This window comes from Somniosus microcephalus, unplaced genomic scaffold, assembly GCF_052327205.1.
Source record: "Somniosus microcephalus isolate GS21.2 unplaced genomic scaffold, FLI_Smic_1.0 unresolved_chr4, whole genome shotgun sequence".
In the NCBI taxonomy this organism is placed as follows: Eukaryota; Metazoa; Chordata; class Chondrichthyes; order Squaliformes; family Somniosidae; genus Somniosus; species Somniosus microcephalus.
The window spans coordinates 49,537,521-49,552,527 of record NW_028225182.1 but is presented as its reverse complement, the minus strand read 5'-3'; the positions used below and the strand labels follow the sequence as shown (position 1 = coordinate 49,552,527).

At 49.4% G+C, this 15,007-nt stretch overlaps 1 protein-coding gene across 3 annotated transcripts in view; it reads right to left on the bottom strand.

Annotated features, from left to right (window-relative positions):
* Positions 1-14,445, bottom strand: part of LOC147091061 (P2R1A-PPP2R2A-interacting phosphatase regulator 1-like) — a 47,616-nt gene extending 33,171 nt beyond the window's left edge. The window contains exon 1 of one of the 3 annotated variants that reach the window (XM_085977520.1): positions 13,724-14,445. In XM_085977520.1, coding sequence (XP_085833646.1) covers positions 13,724-13,842 — 119 coding nt within the window. In that variant the 5' untranslated portion in view covers positions 13,843-14,445. The remainder of the gene's footprint in view (positions 1-13,723) is intronic. The other 2 variants (XM_085977521.1, XM_085977519.1) reach the window with 2 other exon arrangements.
* Positions 14,446-15,007: the final 562 nt, after the last annotated feature.

Here is a 15,007-nt window from a genome sequence, read left to right as displayed (position 1 = left end):
CCAACCACCGATCTCATCCATTCTTCAACCTCGACATGGTCTCTGCTTCAATCACTAACCCCGGTAACACATTCCACAGCCTCACAACCATCCCTGTAAAAAAACCTTTCTCCCGCTCTCTATCCTAAATCTCTTACGTTTAATATTATATCGCTATGGGCCTAAACAGTCTGAGAACATTAGAACTAGGGGTCGGCCATTCGGTCCCTCGAGCCTGCTCCACCATTCAATAAGATCATGGCTGATCATCGACCTCAACTCCACTTTCCCGCCCGATCCCCATATCTCTCGATTCCCCTAGAGTCCAAAAATCTATCGATCTCAGCCTTGAATATACTCAACGACTGAGCCTCCACAGCCCTCTGGGGTAGAGAATTCCAAAGATTCACCACCCTCTGAGTGAAGAAATTTCTCCTCATCTCGGTCTTAAATGGCCGACCCCTTATCCTGAGACTGTGACCCCCTGGCTCGAGACTCTCCATCCAGGGGGAGGCATCCTCCCTGCATCTACCCTGTCAATCCCCCCTCAGAATCTGTTTGTCTACCCTTCACCGTCCCTTCATAAATTTAAACACCTCTATCAAATGACCCCGTAACCTCCTCTGTTCTGTCGAAAACAGCTCGTACAACAAGTATCCCTAATTTACAACAACAGCCTGTATTTATATAGTGCCTTTAACGTAGTAAAACGTCCCAAGGCGCTGCACAGGAGTATTGCAAGACAAAAAATTTGACACCGAGCCACCCGAGGATAAATTAGGGCAGGTGACCAAAAACTTGGTCAAAGATGTAGGTTTTAAGGAGCGTCTTAAAGGAGGAGAGAGAGGTAGCGAGGCGGAGAGGTTTAGGGAGGGAATTCCAGAGCTTAGGGCCCAGGTAGCTGAAGGCACGGCCGCCGATGGTGGAGCGATTATAATCAGGGATGCTCAAGAGGGCAGAATTAGAGGAGCGCAGATATCTCGGGGGGGTTGTGGGGCTGGAGGAGATTACAGAGATAGGGAGGGGCGAGGCCATGGAGGGATTTGAAAACAAGGATGAGAATTTTGAAATCGAGGCGCTGCTTAACCAGGAGCCAATGTGGGTCAGCGAGCACAGGGGGTGATGGGTGAACGGGACTTGGTGCGAGTTAGGACACGGGGCAGCCGGGCAATCTCCAATTTAATATGAACACTTAACCCAGCAAGGTGGAATGTGTGAGGCCAGCCAGGAGTGCGTTGGAATAGTCAAGTCTAGGAGGTAACTAAGGCATGGATGAGGGTTTCAGCAGCGGATGAGCTGAGACGGGGCGGAGACGGGCGATGTTACGGAGGTGGAAGTAGGCGGTCTTAGTTATGCCGCAGATGTGTGGTCGGAAGCTCATTTCAGGGTCAAATATGACACCAAGGTTGCGAACAGTGTGGTTCAACCTCAGACAGATGTTAGGGAGAGGGATGGAGTCAGTGGCCAGGGAACGGGGTTTAACACCAACTGGCACATTCACTCCGAGAAGCCACAAGATGGTTGGTGCGGAATACAGAAAAATGCCACGCTGGTGCATTAGGGGGTGGTGCCCTTCGGAGGTTGGGAGTGAGGCACTTTGGGTCCAACAGTCCTGGGAGTACTCGATGCAGACGCTGGGTACCTGATAATGCAAAGTCTTCCAGTCCACAGTGCTAATCTGTCACATCTTGAAGTCCTTAAAATGAAGTCAGAGTCTTTATATCATATCAGAGAGAATTAATAACCCTTACAGCATTGTTGGAATGCTGTGTGCAGATTTAAACTGCGCATTACATGAACTCAACTGGTGTAATAGAGAGGGTACAGCACAGATTTTCAGCTCCTGCCCAATATGAGGAAATACAATTACCAAGAAAGAATTGAAAAATTGGGGCTATTTTCATAATTGCAACTCCCCCCACCCCAACATCAAATCCCCTTTTCTCCGACAGTGCAAATCGGAACAGGAGGCGGCCATTCAGCCCCTCGAGCCTGTTCCACCATTCAATGAGATCATGGCAAATCTGTGACCTAACTCCATCTACCCGCCTTTGCCCCATGTCCCTTAATACCTTTGGTTAACAGAAATCTATCAATCTCCGATTTAAAATTAATAATCGACCCAGCATCAATTGCCGTTTGCGGAAGAGAGTTCCAAACTTCTACCACCCTTTGTGTGTAGAAGTGTTTCCTAACTTCACCCCTGAAAGGTCTGGCTCTAATTTTTAGACTCTGCCCCCCTAGTCCGAGACTCCCCAACCAGCGGAAATAGATTCTCTCTCTCTACCCTATCTGCTCCCCTTAATATCCTGAAAACTTCAATCAAATCACCCCTTAGCCTTCTAAATTCCAGGGAATACAACCCTAGTTTGTGTAATCTCTTCTCGTAATTTAACCCTTGGAGTCCGCATGTTTTTAAATTAAACACAGTCGAGGTAGAATGACTCCAAACTCACTTCTAAGTGGGCACGAAAGCTTCCGCGACCACGAAGCGATTGTAATGTGAGCTGAACGTTAAGTCACAAGGGGGACAATCTCCCGTCTCCCGGCACGCTCACTCCTGACTACATTTTCCTACATTACAACAGTGACTACACTTCAAAAAAGTACTTCATTGGCTGTAAAGCACTTTGGGACATCCGGAGGTGGTGAAAGGCGCAGAGAAATGCAAGTCTGTCTTTCTTTTTTTTGGATCCAGACTGGCAGTTCCCAAGAAGAAAATCAAATGTCCTGGATTTTAAATACCCGAGGAATATGCGGTGGTGAGGGGGCTAATCCAGTTGCCCTTGCAGCCCCCCCCGCCCCCACACAGCTTTGTGCTCATTCGCCAGGATGCGCTGCCACACCTGATTATTTAGTGACCTCTCCCTCCCTCCCCCCCGCCAATGGAAAGCGCGGCCGTCAGTTGAGGAGTGGATCGGGGCCAGCTGCCCCACGCGGTTGAATAGCCTGCCATCGCTCACGCTCTCGGCTCGCACAGAAAGGACGGGCGGCCAAGCTGACTGGCAGCGCAGCCGTGGAGCTGGTGTCCGGCCGACTCCTGGTGGTGTGAGGCCCGGGGCGGGAAACTCACACAGAAAGAGACGGAGCGCAAGGGCCATATTTGAATCTCAGGGTTGGTAAGCCAGTGATTGATGTCATCGGACAGTCAGCGGTAAACGGCACTTAATACTCTGTATAAATGCAAGTTCTTTTATCATTACTCACTCCAACGGATCACTAAGCTTACTTAATAAATTAGGAACATAGGAACAGGAAGAGGCCATTCAGCCCCTCGAGCCATTCAATGAGATCAAGGCTGATCTGTGACCATCTACCTGCATCTAAGGTTGGGGGTTCAAGTCCCACTCCAGGGACTTGAGCACATAAAGATAGGCTGACACTTCAGTGCAGCGCTGAGGGAGCGCCGCACTGTCGGAGGTGCCGTCTTTCGGATGAGACGTTAAACCGAGGCCCCGTCTGCTCTCTCAGGTGGACGTAAAAGATCCCGTGGCGCTATTTCGAAGAAGAGCGGGGGAGTTTTCCCCAGTGTCCTGGCCAATATTTATCCCTCAATCAACATAACAAAACAGATGATCTGGTCATTATCACGTTGCTGTGCACAAACTGGCTGCCGCGTTTCCCACATTACAACAGTGACCACTCTTCAAATAGTACTTAGTTGGCTGTAAAGCACTTTGAGAGGTCCAGTGGTCGTGAAAGGCACTGTATAAATGTAAGTCTTTCTTTTACCCGCCTTGGGTAATCCTTAATACCCCTGCCTAACAAAAATCTAGCAATGTATCGGCAACATATGATAGACAAAACTGTACTGAAGCCAATATTCTTTAGTATTGTCGCAATGCACATCACCTCAAGTTAATTCTATCACCAGTGAGAGCGCCCTGCAATTCTAGTGTTACACGTCCTCCAGACACAATCCAAGTTAGAGTGGGCGAAAGCTAGCATCGCACTCCTGGGTGTTTTCAGTTCAAGTGAATGCAGCATGAAAATTTCACAGACCCACCATCGCACCTTGCAGAGGGGCAGTGACAGCACTCCCAACCATCCAGGATTCTATATGTTGGCCCAGAAATTCGGCTCTCCACGAGTGAGTGCGCACGGGGTACTCACCTGTAGGCCGAATGGAAGTGCCGGTTTTCTGCATGCACTGCGCATGCGCGGGAAACCGGCACTTCCGATCCTCTGAACGAAGAGGTTCAGAGGTCGAACGCGCGCGCAGGGGAGGCTGCGCGTGCGCTTTGAACTTAGGTTTTTTTTTTTATATACAGGTTTTCCCGGGAGGGTAAGCCTGCAGGATTTACACATTTAAAAAGCAGGCGTAAGGCCTGCTTTTTGCAAGGTAAGTGGTCAATTAATTAAAATTAAAACATTTTTTTCCCCCACAGGTTTATTATTTTTAAATACTTTAAAGCAAGGTAAGTTTATTTTTAGCCCCGTTAGAATATATTATTTTTTTCAAAAATTTAAATTGTTTAAAAGAGTTATTTAATGTAATTTAGAGTTTATTTAAAAAGTGTGATTTAAAAAAAAAATGTATTTGAAGGTTTACTGCTATTTTGGGGCCCGTAGTATTTATAAGTTTTGACAGGTCTTCCTGTCAATCTTATGAATGGGCTTTTCCCTCCTCCGATTGGCTGCCCATGGCTCACGTGATCCCAGGGGACGCATCGCACTAACTACGCCCCTGGGACACGCAAGCACAGCGCGCCGGCAGCTGGGCCAGGTCCCGGAGCGGAATTCAACGGGGCCCTAGAGCTCAACTGCCGGCGCGCAAAGTAAGTGCAGGTCGGGGGCTTGCATGATATATTGACAGGTACGGTTCCACATAACAACAAGGTAAGTGCAGGTCGGGGGCTTGCATGATATATTGACAGGTACGGTTCCACATAACAACAAGGTAAGTGCAGGTCGGGGGCTTGCATGATATATTGACAGGTACGGTTCCACATAACAACAAGGTAAGTGCAGGTCGGGGGCTTGCATGATATATTGACAGGTACGGTTCCACATAACAGAACTAGGGCACCGATAGATCACAGCCCCGACACACACACTCAACTCTTCCACTGTCAAAACCACAACACATCACACACTGCTGCATGGAAGAGTTTGAGGTGATAGCAGGGCATAGAGAACACGGGAGGAAATCACTATTTTACAACACTAGACCAGGAGACACTATAATACAACTATCGGCCCATTTTCATTCAGATGCTCAGACCCGTCTCAAATGTAATACAAGTTTCACCTTCTCTGCATGAAAAGCTTTAAAGAATACTACAGGGTAAGGCTCTATGTAGCCCTATCGGCCAAGTCTGCCTTCCAAAGTACACACAAATCATTTTGTGTTCTGTAGAGGTGAAAATGATTCTAACCATTGTTGGGTTGGCCACCTAAATCAGATCCACAATTATCGAGGTTGGGGCATTCAATTCTCGTCCACCCAGTTCCTGCCACTGGTCCCATTCCCCCCTAGCTCCGTTCCCAATGCCTCCTTTCATTTATGAATGCTGTCAGGAGCAGAGTGCCGAGGAATTGCCCAAGATGGGGACTTCCTCGAGACGCTGTATTTTAAAACCACCGAGCTCGCACCCTTACCATCCAAAACAATTCACCCACAACCCCTTTGTGTTAGTCGGGACGGCGTGAGACAGAGACGTGTGGAAGTGGAAGGTTCAAGGGTCGATTCCCAATCGGCGTTGAGCTAACTGACCAATGGCAACATTTGGGGGGGCTCTGCACTCGTTCCCAGTGCCCCGGGGAAACTTAAACCGGGACATACTTCCCACTCCTGATCCGGACCACCCCCAGGATGGAAACCGCACGTGCAGACATTAGGGCAGGGAGAGGAGCCAGCTTGATTATGATGCTCTCCCTGGTCAAATGGCCACGGAGGTGTTGCACAGACCTCAGATCCCCGAAAGCTCATGTCGGCTGGCCTGTGTCTAAGTCGGATGTGTCCCTAGAATGTGTGCACTCTATAAATTTAGGGAGAGAAACTCTCCGTGTGAGGATAGCTCAGTGGTTTAATTTGGAGACTTAATTCTGGGGCTGGGCCTCCATTGTCAGACAAGATAAAAACACCAACTGCACGTGCATAGCCTTGAGCACGGGCCAATGGAGAGTGATCCATTAGCTTAGTGAATGCTGGCTATTCCCCCGCCCACTCCCCCCCCCAGGCCAGAATAACCTGCAGCCAATCACAGCTCAGCTGCTGCCCTGGCGACGAGCAGTTAACTCAACACCGACCAACAACAACCTGCATTTGTGCAGCGCCTTCAACATTGTAAAACGTCCCAAGCAGCATTATCAAACAAAAATTGACACCGAGCCACATAAGGTGATATTAGGACAGGCTTGGTCAGCGGGGTCGGTTTTAAGGAGGAGAGAGAGAGACGGAGAGGTTTAGGGAGGGAATTCCAGAGCTCGGTGCCCAGGCAGCTGAAGGCACGGCCGCCAATGGTGGAGCGAAGGGAGATGCACAAGAGACCAGAGATCTCGGAGGGCAAACCAGGGACTAAACTGTAGTTTAATACCGCACCAGAGGAGGCTAAGGGGAAGACTGAATTGAGGTGTATAAAATGATGAGGGCCTTGACAGAGTGGACATGAAAGGCCTAATTCCCTCAGCAGAGAGGTCAATAACCAGGGGGCATAGATTTAAAGTAATCGGTAGAAGGATTAGAGGGGAGTTGAGGAGAACGTTTTTCACCCAGAGGGTGGTGGGGGTCTGGAACTCACTGCCTGAAAGGGTGGGAGAGGCAGAAACCCTCATCGCATTTAAAAAGTACTTGGATGTGCACTTGAAGTGCCGTAACCTGCAGGGCTACGGAGCAAGAGCTTGAAAGTGGGATTAGGCTGGAGAGCTCTTTTTCAACTGGCACGCGGACATGATGGGCCAAATGGCCTCCTTCTGTGCATTTTTCCAGGAAATGTCATGAAAATCACATCACGTACAATATTTAAAAAAAAAAAGAGGCTTTTAAACTGTGCTTCCACCCTTCCAGTTTGGGAATGCGCTGCACAAGAGCTTCTGAAATACAAACCAGAGGATTTCAATTATTTTTCATCAACAAAGATATCTTACAGGACGCACACCAGGTGCTCACCAAGTTTGCTTCCGACAGCACCTCCCAACCCCGTGACCTCCACCATCTAGAAGGCCAAGAGCGGCAGCACCATGGGAACACCATCATCTATCTACAAGTCCCCCTCCAAGTCATGCACCGGCCCCACTGGGACGGATGAGAGAAGAACAAACTCGCCTTTACATAGTGCATTTCAGGACCTCGGGGCAGGCGAAAGCGCTTCACAGTCAATGAAGGACTGTTGAAGTGCAGCCACTGTGGAAATGGATCAGCCACGCTCCCACAAACAGATACATAACCAGATCATCTGTTTTTAGGGCTGTTGATTGAGTGACAAATGTTGGCCAGGCCTCTGGAAGAACTCATGTGGATGACCGCTTTGCGGAACACCTCCGTTCAGTCCGTAAGGGGGACCCCGAGCTTCCGTTCGCCTGTCATTTCAATTCACCGCCCCATTCCCACTCGGACCTCGCTGTCCGCGGCCTCTTGCATTGTTCCACGGAAGCTCAGCGTAAGCTCGAGGAACAGCACCTCATCTTCCGATTAGGCACTTTACAGCCTTCTGGACTCAATATCGAGTTCAACAATTTCAGATCATAACCTCGGCCCCTATTATATTTTTTATCCACACCTTTGGTTTGTGACTTTTCCTCTTTTTCCTCTCTCTCCCACATGGCAGCTGTCTCTCACTCTGCCAGCGTATTTCACACTTCATCTAGAGCCATCCTTTGTCTCTTTACCTGTCCTATTACCATCTCGTCTCGCCTTGAATATCTCTTAATGTCTCTTCTTCCATCCCCTCCCCCATTTCCCAGCCCCCAAACTGCCTTTTCTTTCATTTCCTGCCTTTTTTCCTCAGTTCTGACGAAGGGTTTCGACCCGAAACGTCGACTCGGTTTCTCTCTCCACGGATGTTGCCTGGCCTGCTGAGTTTTTCCAGCGTTTCCTGTTGTTACTCTGGAAGAACTCCCCACCAAGGATGGCAGGGATTCCACTGCATTCTTGGACCAGCGAGACATGGGCAATAAATGTTGCCTTCACTCACACCCTGTGAACAAATCATAGAATTATACAGCACAGGAGGCAGGCTTTTGGCCCACCGTGCCTGTGCCGGCTCTTTGAACGAGCTCTCCGATTAGTCCCACTCCCCCCTGCTCTTTCCCCACAGCCCTGCAATTTTTTCCTTTTCAAGTATTTATCCAATTCCCTTTTGAAAGTTACTATTGAATCTGCTTCCACCGCCCTTTCAGGCAGCGCGTTCCAGATCACAACAACTCGCTGCGTAAAAACATCCTCATCTCCCCCTCTGGTTCTTTGCCAATTATCTTCAATCTGCGTCCTCTGGTTACCGACCCTCCTGCCACTGGAAACAGTTTCTCCTTATTTACTCCATCAAAACCCCTCATAATTTTGAACGCCTCTATTAAATCTCCCCTTAACCTTCTCTGCTCCAAGGAGAACAATCCCAGCTTCTCCAGTCTCTCCACATAACTGAAGTCCCTCATCCCTGGGACCATTCAGGTCAATCTCCCCTTAACCTTCTCTGCTCCAAGGAGAACAATCCCAGCTTCTCCAGTCTCTCCACATAACTGAAGTCCCTCATCCCTGGGACCATTCAGGTCAATCTCCCCTTAACCTTCTCTGCTCTAAGGAGAACAACCCCAGCTTCTCTCGTCTCTCCAAACACCTCGAGTCCCTTGTCCTTGTCACCATTCTGGTAAATCTCCTCCGCACCCTCTCCAAGGTCTGGACATCCTTCCTAAAGTGTGGTGTCCGGAATTGGACATAATACTGTAACCGGGGCCTAACCAGTCTAAGCCTCTATTTATAAAGTCAACCATCCCCTATACTTTTTTTAAACAGCGTTTTCAATTTGTCCTGCCACCTTCAAAGCATATATGAAAAAGAAATCAGAACTGAGCCCATGATCCACACCTCAAGGTTCTGGACTTAGCAGATGATGACAACCCTAATTTCAAATACACTTCATGACAGCACAATAGAATTAAACTCCTTGTAACATTATACTTGCATTTCTATGACACCTTATTTTGCATATATGCGCACTTAGAAGAATCACAGAATGATACAGCACTAAAAACACAAGTCGCACCTTCAAACATCACTTTACACAGGAAACAGAATGCAGAGTGTTTCAAACAGCCGCTGCTGCACATTACTGAAATCCTAGTGACAAGACCAACCTCTCTGATAAAAAGACTTGCATTCCTACAGCGTCCTCCACGACCACCGCACGTCCCGAAACACTTTAGTCAATTCTGAAGCGTGGCCCACTGTTGTAATGTGGGAAGCGAGGCAGCCAATTCGCGCACAGCAAGCTACCACAAACAGCAAACATAGAAGATAGGAGCAGGAGTAGGCCATTCGGCCCCTCGAGCCTGTTCCGCCATTCAATGAGATCATGGCTGATCATCCAAATTCAGTACCCTGTCCCTGCCTTCTCCCCATATCCCTTGATCCCTTTAGCCTTAAGAAATATATCTAACTCCTTCTTGAATATATTTAATGAATTGGCCTCCACTGCCTTCTGTGGTAGAGAATTCCACAGGTTCACCACTCTCTGGGTGAAGAAATTCCTCCTCATCTCTGTCCTAAATGGCTTACCCCTTATCCTTAGACTGTGACCCCGGTTCTGGACTCCCCGACCATCGGGAACATCCTTCCTGCATCGAGTCTGTCTAGTCCTGTTAGAATTTTATAAGTTTCAATGAGATCCCCTCTCATTCTTCTAAACTCCAGCGAGTATAAGCCCAATCGACCCAATCTCTCCTCAGACGTCATTCCTGCCATCCCAGGTATCAGTCTGGTGAATCTTCGCTGCACTCCCTCCATGGCAAGAACATCCTTCCTCAGATAAGGCGACCAAAACTGCACACAATACTCAAGGTGTGGTCTCACCAAGGCCCTGTACAACTGCAGCAAGACATCCTTGTTCCTGTACTCGAACCCTCTTGCTACAAAGGCCAACATACCATTTGCCTTCTTAACCGCCTGCTGCACCTGCATGCTTACCTTCAGCGTCTGGTGCACAAGGACACCCAGGTCTCGTTGCACTTCCCCTTCTCCCAATCTATTGCCGTTCAGATAATAATCTGCCTTCCAGATAATAGTCTGCCTTCCTGTTTTTGCCACCAAAATTATACGTGATAACGACCAGATAATCTGTTTTTGCCATGTTGATTGAGGGATAAATATTGGCCCCAGGACGCCAGGGAGAACTCCCCTGCTCTTTTTCAAAATAGCGGCCGTGGGGTCTTTTACATCCTACATTACCACAGTCACTACGTTACAAAAAGTACTTCAAGTACAAAAATTGGCTGTAAAGCGCTTCGAGACGTCCGGTGGTCGTGAACGGCACTATAGAAATGCAGCTAACGTAGTACCATTGTTCAAGAAGGATAGTAGGGATAAACCAGGGAATTACAGGCCAGTGAGCCTATGAATCCGTGGTATGGAAATTATTGGAACAAATTCTGAGGGACAGAATTAGTCTCCACTGGAGAGGCAAGGATTAATCAAGGATAGTCAGCATGGCTTTGTCAGGGGGAGATCATGTCTAACCAATTTGATTGAATTTTTCGAGGGGGTGACTAGGTGTGTGGTTGAGGGTAGTGCAGTTGATGTCGTCTACATGGACTTCAGTAAGGCTTCTGACAAAGTCCCACATGGGAGACTGGTCAAGAAGGTAAGAGCCCATGGGATCCAGGGCAATTTGGCACATTGGATCCAAAATTGGCTTAGTGGCAGGAGGCAGAGGGTGATGGTCGAAGGTTGTTTTTGTGACTGGAAGCCTGTGTCCAGTGGTGTACCGCAGGGATCGGTGCTTGGTCCCTTGCTGTTTGTAGTGTACATTAATGATTTAGATATGAATGTAGGAGGTATGATCAGTAAGTTCGCAGATGACACGAAAATTGGTGGAGTGGTAAATAGCAAGGAGGGAAGCCTCAGGCTACAGGACAATATAGACAGGATGGTCAGATGGGCAGAACAGTGGCAAATGGAATTTAACCCTGAAAAGTGTGAGGTGATGCATTTTGGGAGGACTAACAAGGCAAGGGAATACACGATGAATGGTAGGACCCTAGGAAGGACAGAGGATCAGAGGGACCTTGGTGCACATGTACATAGATCCCTGAAGGCAGCAGGACATGTAGATAAGGTGGTTAAGAAGGCATATGGGATACTTACATTCTATGCCTCGGCTAATGAAGGCAAGAGCAGGGAGGTTATGATGGAGCTGTACAAAACGCTAGTTAGGCCACAGCTGGAATACTGTGTGCAGTTCTGGTCGCCACACTATAGGAAGGATGTGATTGCATTGGAGCGGGTGCAGAGGAGATTCACCAGGGTGTTACCTGGGCTGGAGCGCTTCAGCTATGAAGAGAGACTGGACAGGCTGGGGTTGTTTTCCTTAGAGCAGAGAAGGCTGAGGGGGGACCTGATTGAGGTGTACAAAATTATGAGGGGCGTAGATAGGGTAGATAGAAAGGAACTTTTCCCCTTAGTAGAGGGGTCAATAACAAGGGGGCATAGATTCAAGGTAAGGGGCAGGAGGTTTAGAGGGGATTTGAGGAAGAACTTTTTCACCCAAAGTGTGGTTGGAATCTGGAACTCACTGCCTGAAAGGGTGGTAGAGGCAGGAACCCTCACAACATTCAAGAAGCATTTAGATGAGCACTTGAAACGCCATAGCATACAAGGCTACGGACCAAGTGCTGGAAAATGGGATTAGAATAGACAGGGCTTGATGACCGGCGCGGACACGATGGGCCGAAGGGCCTCTTTCTGTGCTGTATAACTAAGTCTTTCTTTTTCCACCCGAGAGCAGACGGGACCTCGGGTTTAACGTCTCATCTGAAAGATGGCACCTCCGACGGTGCAGCGCTCCCTCAGGGTTGCTCTGGGAGCGTCAGCCTAGATTTTGCTGCTCAAATCTCTGGAGTGGAGCCTTGAACCCACAACCTTCTGACTCACAAGGTGATAGAGAGACTGCGCTACCCACACTGAGCCACAGCTGACACTAGTTGCATTTCATCTTTCCGATGAGACGTTAAACCGAGGCCCCGTCTGCTCTCTCAGGTGGACATAAAAGATCCCACGGCCACTCCTTCAAAGAGGAGCAGGGAAGTTCTCCCCGGTGTCCTGGGGCCAATATTATTCGCCCAACCAACATCACTGAAAAACAGGTGACCTGGTCATCATCACATTGCTGTGCACAAATTGGCTGCCGTGTTTCCTACAACAGTGACTACACTTTAAAAAGTACTTCATTGGCTCTAAAGTGCTTTGGGACATCCTGAAAGGCGCTATATAAATGCAACTTTTATAGAATCATAGAATGGCTACAGCACAGGAGGCCATTCGGCCCATTGAGCCCGTGCCAGATCACTTCAGCGAGTCCCACTCCCGTCCTTTCCCCGTAACCCTGCAAATTTGTTTCCTTCAGGAACCTATCCATTTCCCCTTAGAAAGCCTTTATTGAATCTGCCTCCACCACCCTATCAGGCAGCGCGTGCCAAATCCGAACCACTCGCTGCGTAAAAAAGATTTTCCTCATGTCGCCTTTGGTTCTTCTACCAATCACCTTAAATCTGTGTCCTTGGGTTCTCGACCCTTCCCTCAATGGGAACAGCTTCTCTCTATCTACTCTACAAAAGCAAGGAAGTTATGATGAACCTTTATAAAACACTGATTTGGCCTCAACTGGAGTATTGTGTCCAATTCTGGGCACCGCACATCAGGAAGGATGTGAAGGCCTTAGAGAGGGTGCAGAAAAGATTTACAAGAATGATTCTAGGGATGAGGGATTAGTTACATGGATAGACTGGAGAAGCTGGGGTTGTTCTCCTTAGAGCAGAGAAGGTTTGGAACTGGGTCTAGAACCGGGGGGGGGGGGGTCGTCTAGAACCTGAGGGCACGGGGGTCACAGTCTCAGAATAAGGGGTCGGCTCTTGAAATTTCTTCACTCAGAGGGTGGTGAATCTTTGGAATCCTCTGCCCCAGAGGGCAGTGGAGGCTCAGTCGTTGAGTATATTCAAGGCTGAGATCGATAGATTTTTGGATATTAAGTGAATCAAGGGATATGATACCTGGGATGGTAGAAATGACTTATGAGGAGAGGTTGGGTCGATTGGGCTTATACTCGCTGGAGTTTAGAAGAATGAGAGGGGATCTCATTGAAACGTATAAAATTCTAACAAGACTAGACAGACTAGATGCAGAAAGGATGTTCCCGATGGCGGGGGGGGGGGGGGCGGGGGAGTCCAGAACCAGGGGTCACAGTCTAAGGATAAGGGGAAAGCCATTTCGGACAGAGATGAGGAGGAATTTCTTCACCCAGAGAGTGGTGAACCTGTGGAATTCTCCACCACAGAAGGCAGTAGAGGCCAATTCATCATTAAATGTATTCAAGAAGAAGTTAGATATATTTCTTAAGGCTAAAGGGATCAAGGGATATGGGGAAAAGGCAGGGACAGGGTACTGAGTTTGGATGATCAGCCATGATCTCATTGAATGGCGGAGCAGGCTCAAGGGACCGAATGGCCGACTCCTGCTCCCATTTCTGATGCTCTTATGTTAGACAGACAGACCAGACAGACAAGAGAGACAAGAGAGACAAGACACATTCATTACCTGATGTTGCTGATCATGGGGGCGCTGTTGGACCTGCGCAGGAGCGCCCCGCCCCCGCCGGCCGCCGGCACCGCCGCGCACGCGCACTGGTCCACTTCCATCCGCTCCTCCTGCGCCATCGAGAAAGGGGCGTGGCCGACAAAGAGGGGCGTGGCGTGGCCGAGGAGAGGGGGCGTGGCCGAGGAGAGAGGCGGCGAGCGGGGAACCAGGCCGCACAGCCTCGGGCTCGCGTAGCCACCGCCCCCCCGCCACCACACCCCCCCCACCCCACACACACACAACACCTCAAATTTAGGCCGCCGAAAGCCTTTCGACGGAGAAACAAAAGAGGGTGGAAGGCCCGACCGAAAACACCGGAGGAACGGGGAAAAAAAACAACCAAAAAAAAAAGCCGTCAGTCGTCTCAGAGGATTAAACCGCCGCGTCTCCAGGTTGCCTCCATTTTTTTTCCTTTCTCGCCGCTCGATTTTGTGTGGAAGGAGGGTGGGTAAGGGGGGAAAAAAACAAAATGTCGCCGCGACGACGACGACCACCAGAAGCCTTCGCTCGGGCCGCGCCGTTGCTAAGTTTCCATCCTGCTGTTCCGGCACCTTCCTGAGGGGGGCACCTGACCCACGCCAACTGGGTGGTTGAGGATGCGTCGTGCGTGCCTTGCGTCATCGCGTCACACGCTTTGTGGGCAAGCTTGGACGGCCTCTTTTTTCCTCCCCAATCATAAAGGAGAGGATAAACAAAGATGGCCGCCGCCCAAATGGTGCGTCATGGCGTCACACGCTTTGTGGGCAGGCTGGAAGCCCTCATTTTCCTCCTCACTCCCCATAAAGGAGAGGATAATCAAAGATGGCCGCCACCCTATCAGTCGCAATTGGCTTTCTTCATGTATTGAACTGCGACCCCCCCACCGCACAAAATGCAAAATGTGTCTCATTTGCAAAAAAGTTGCTGGAAATCTGAAATGCAAATTTTTAAATAAGCAACCCCTCCAGAGAAAATGCTGGAAATAGTCAGCAAGTTCAGGCCGCATCTGTGGAGAAAAAGAGTTATATATAGTGGCTGAGTGGGTCGGACTCTCTCTCGCCTCTGAGTCAGAAGGTCGTAGGGTTCAAGACCCACTCCCGAGACTTAGCCCGCAATCCACACTGACACTCCCAGTGCAGTACTGAGGGAGTGCCGCACTGTCGGAGGGGCAGTACTGAGGGAGCGCCGCACTGTCGGAGGGGCAGTACTGAGGGAGCGCCGCACTGTCGGAGGGGCAGTACTGAGGGAGCGCCGCACTGTCGGAGG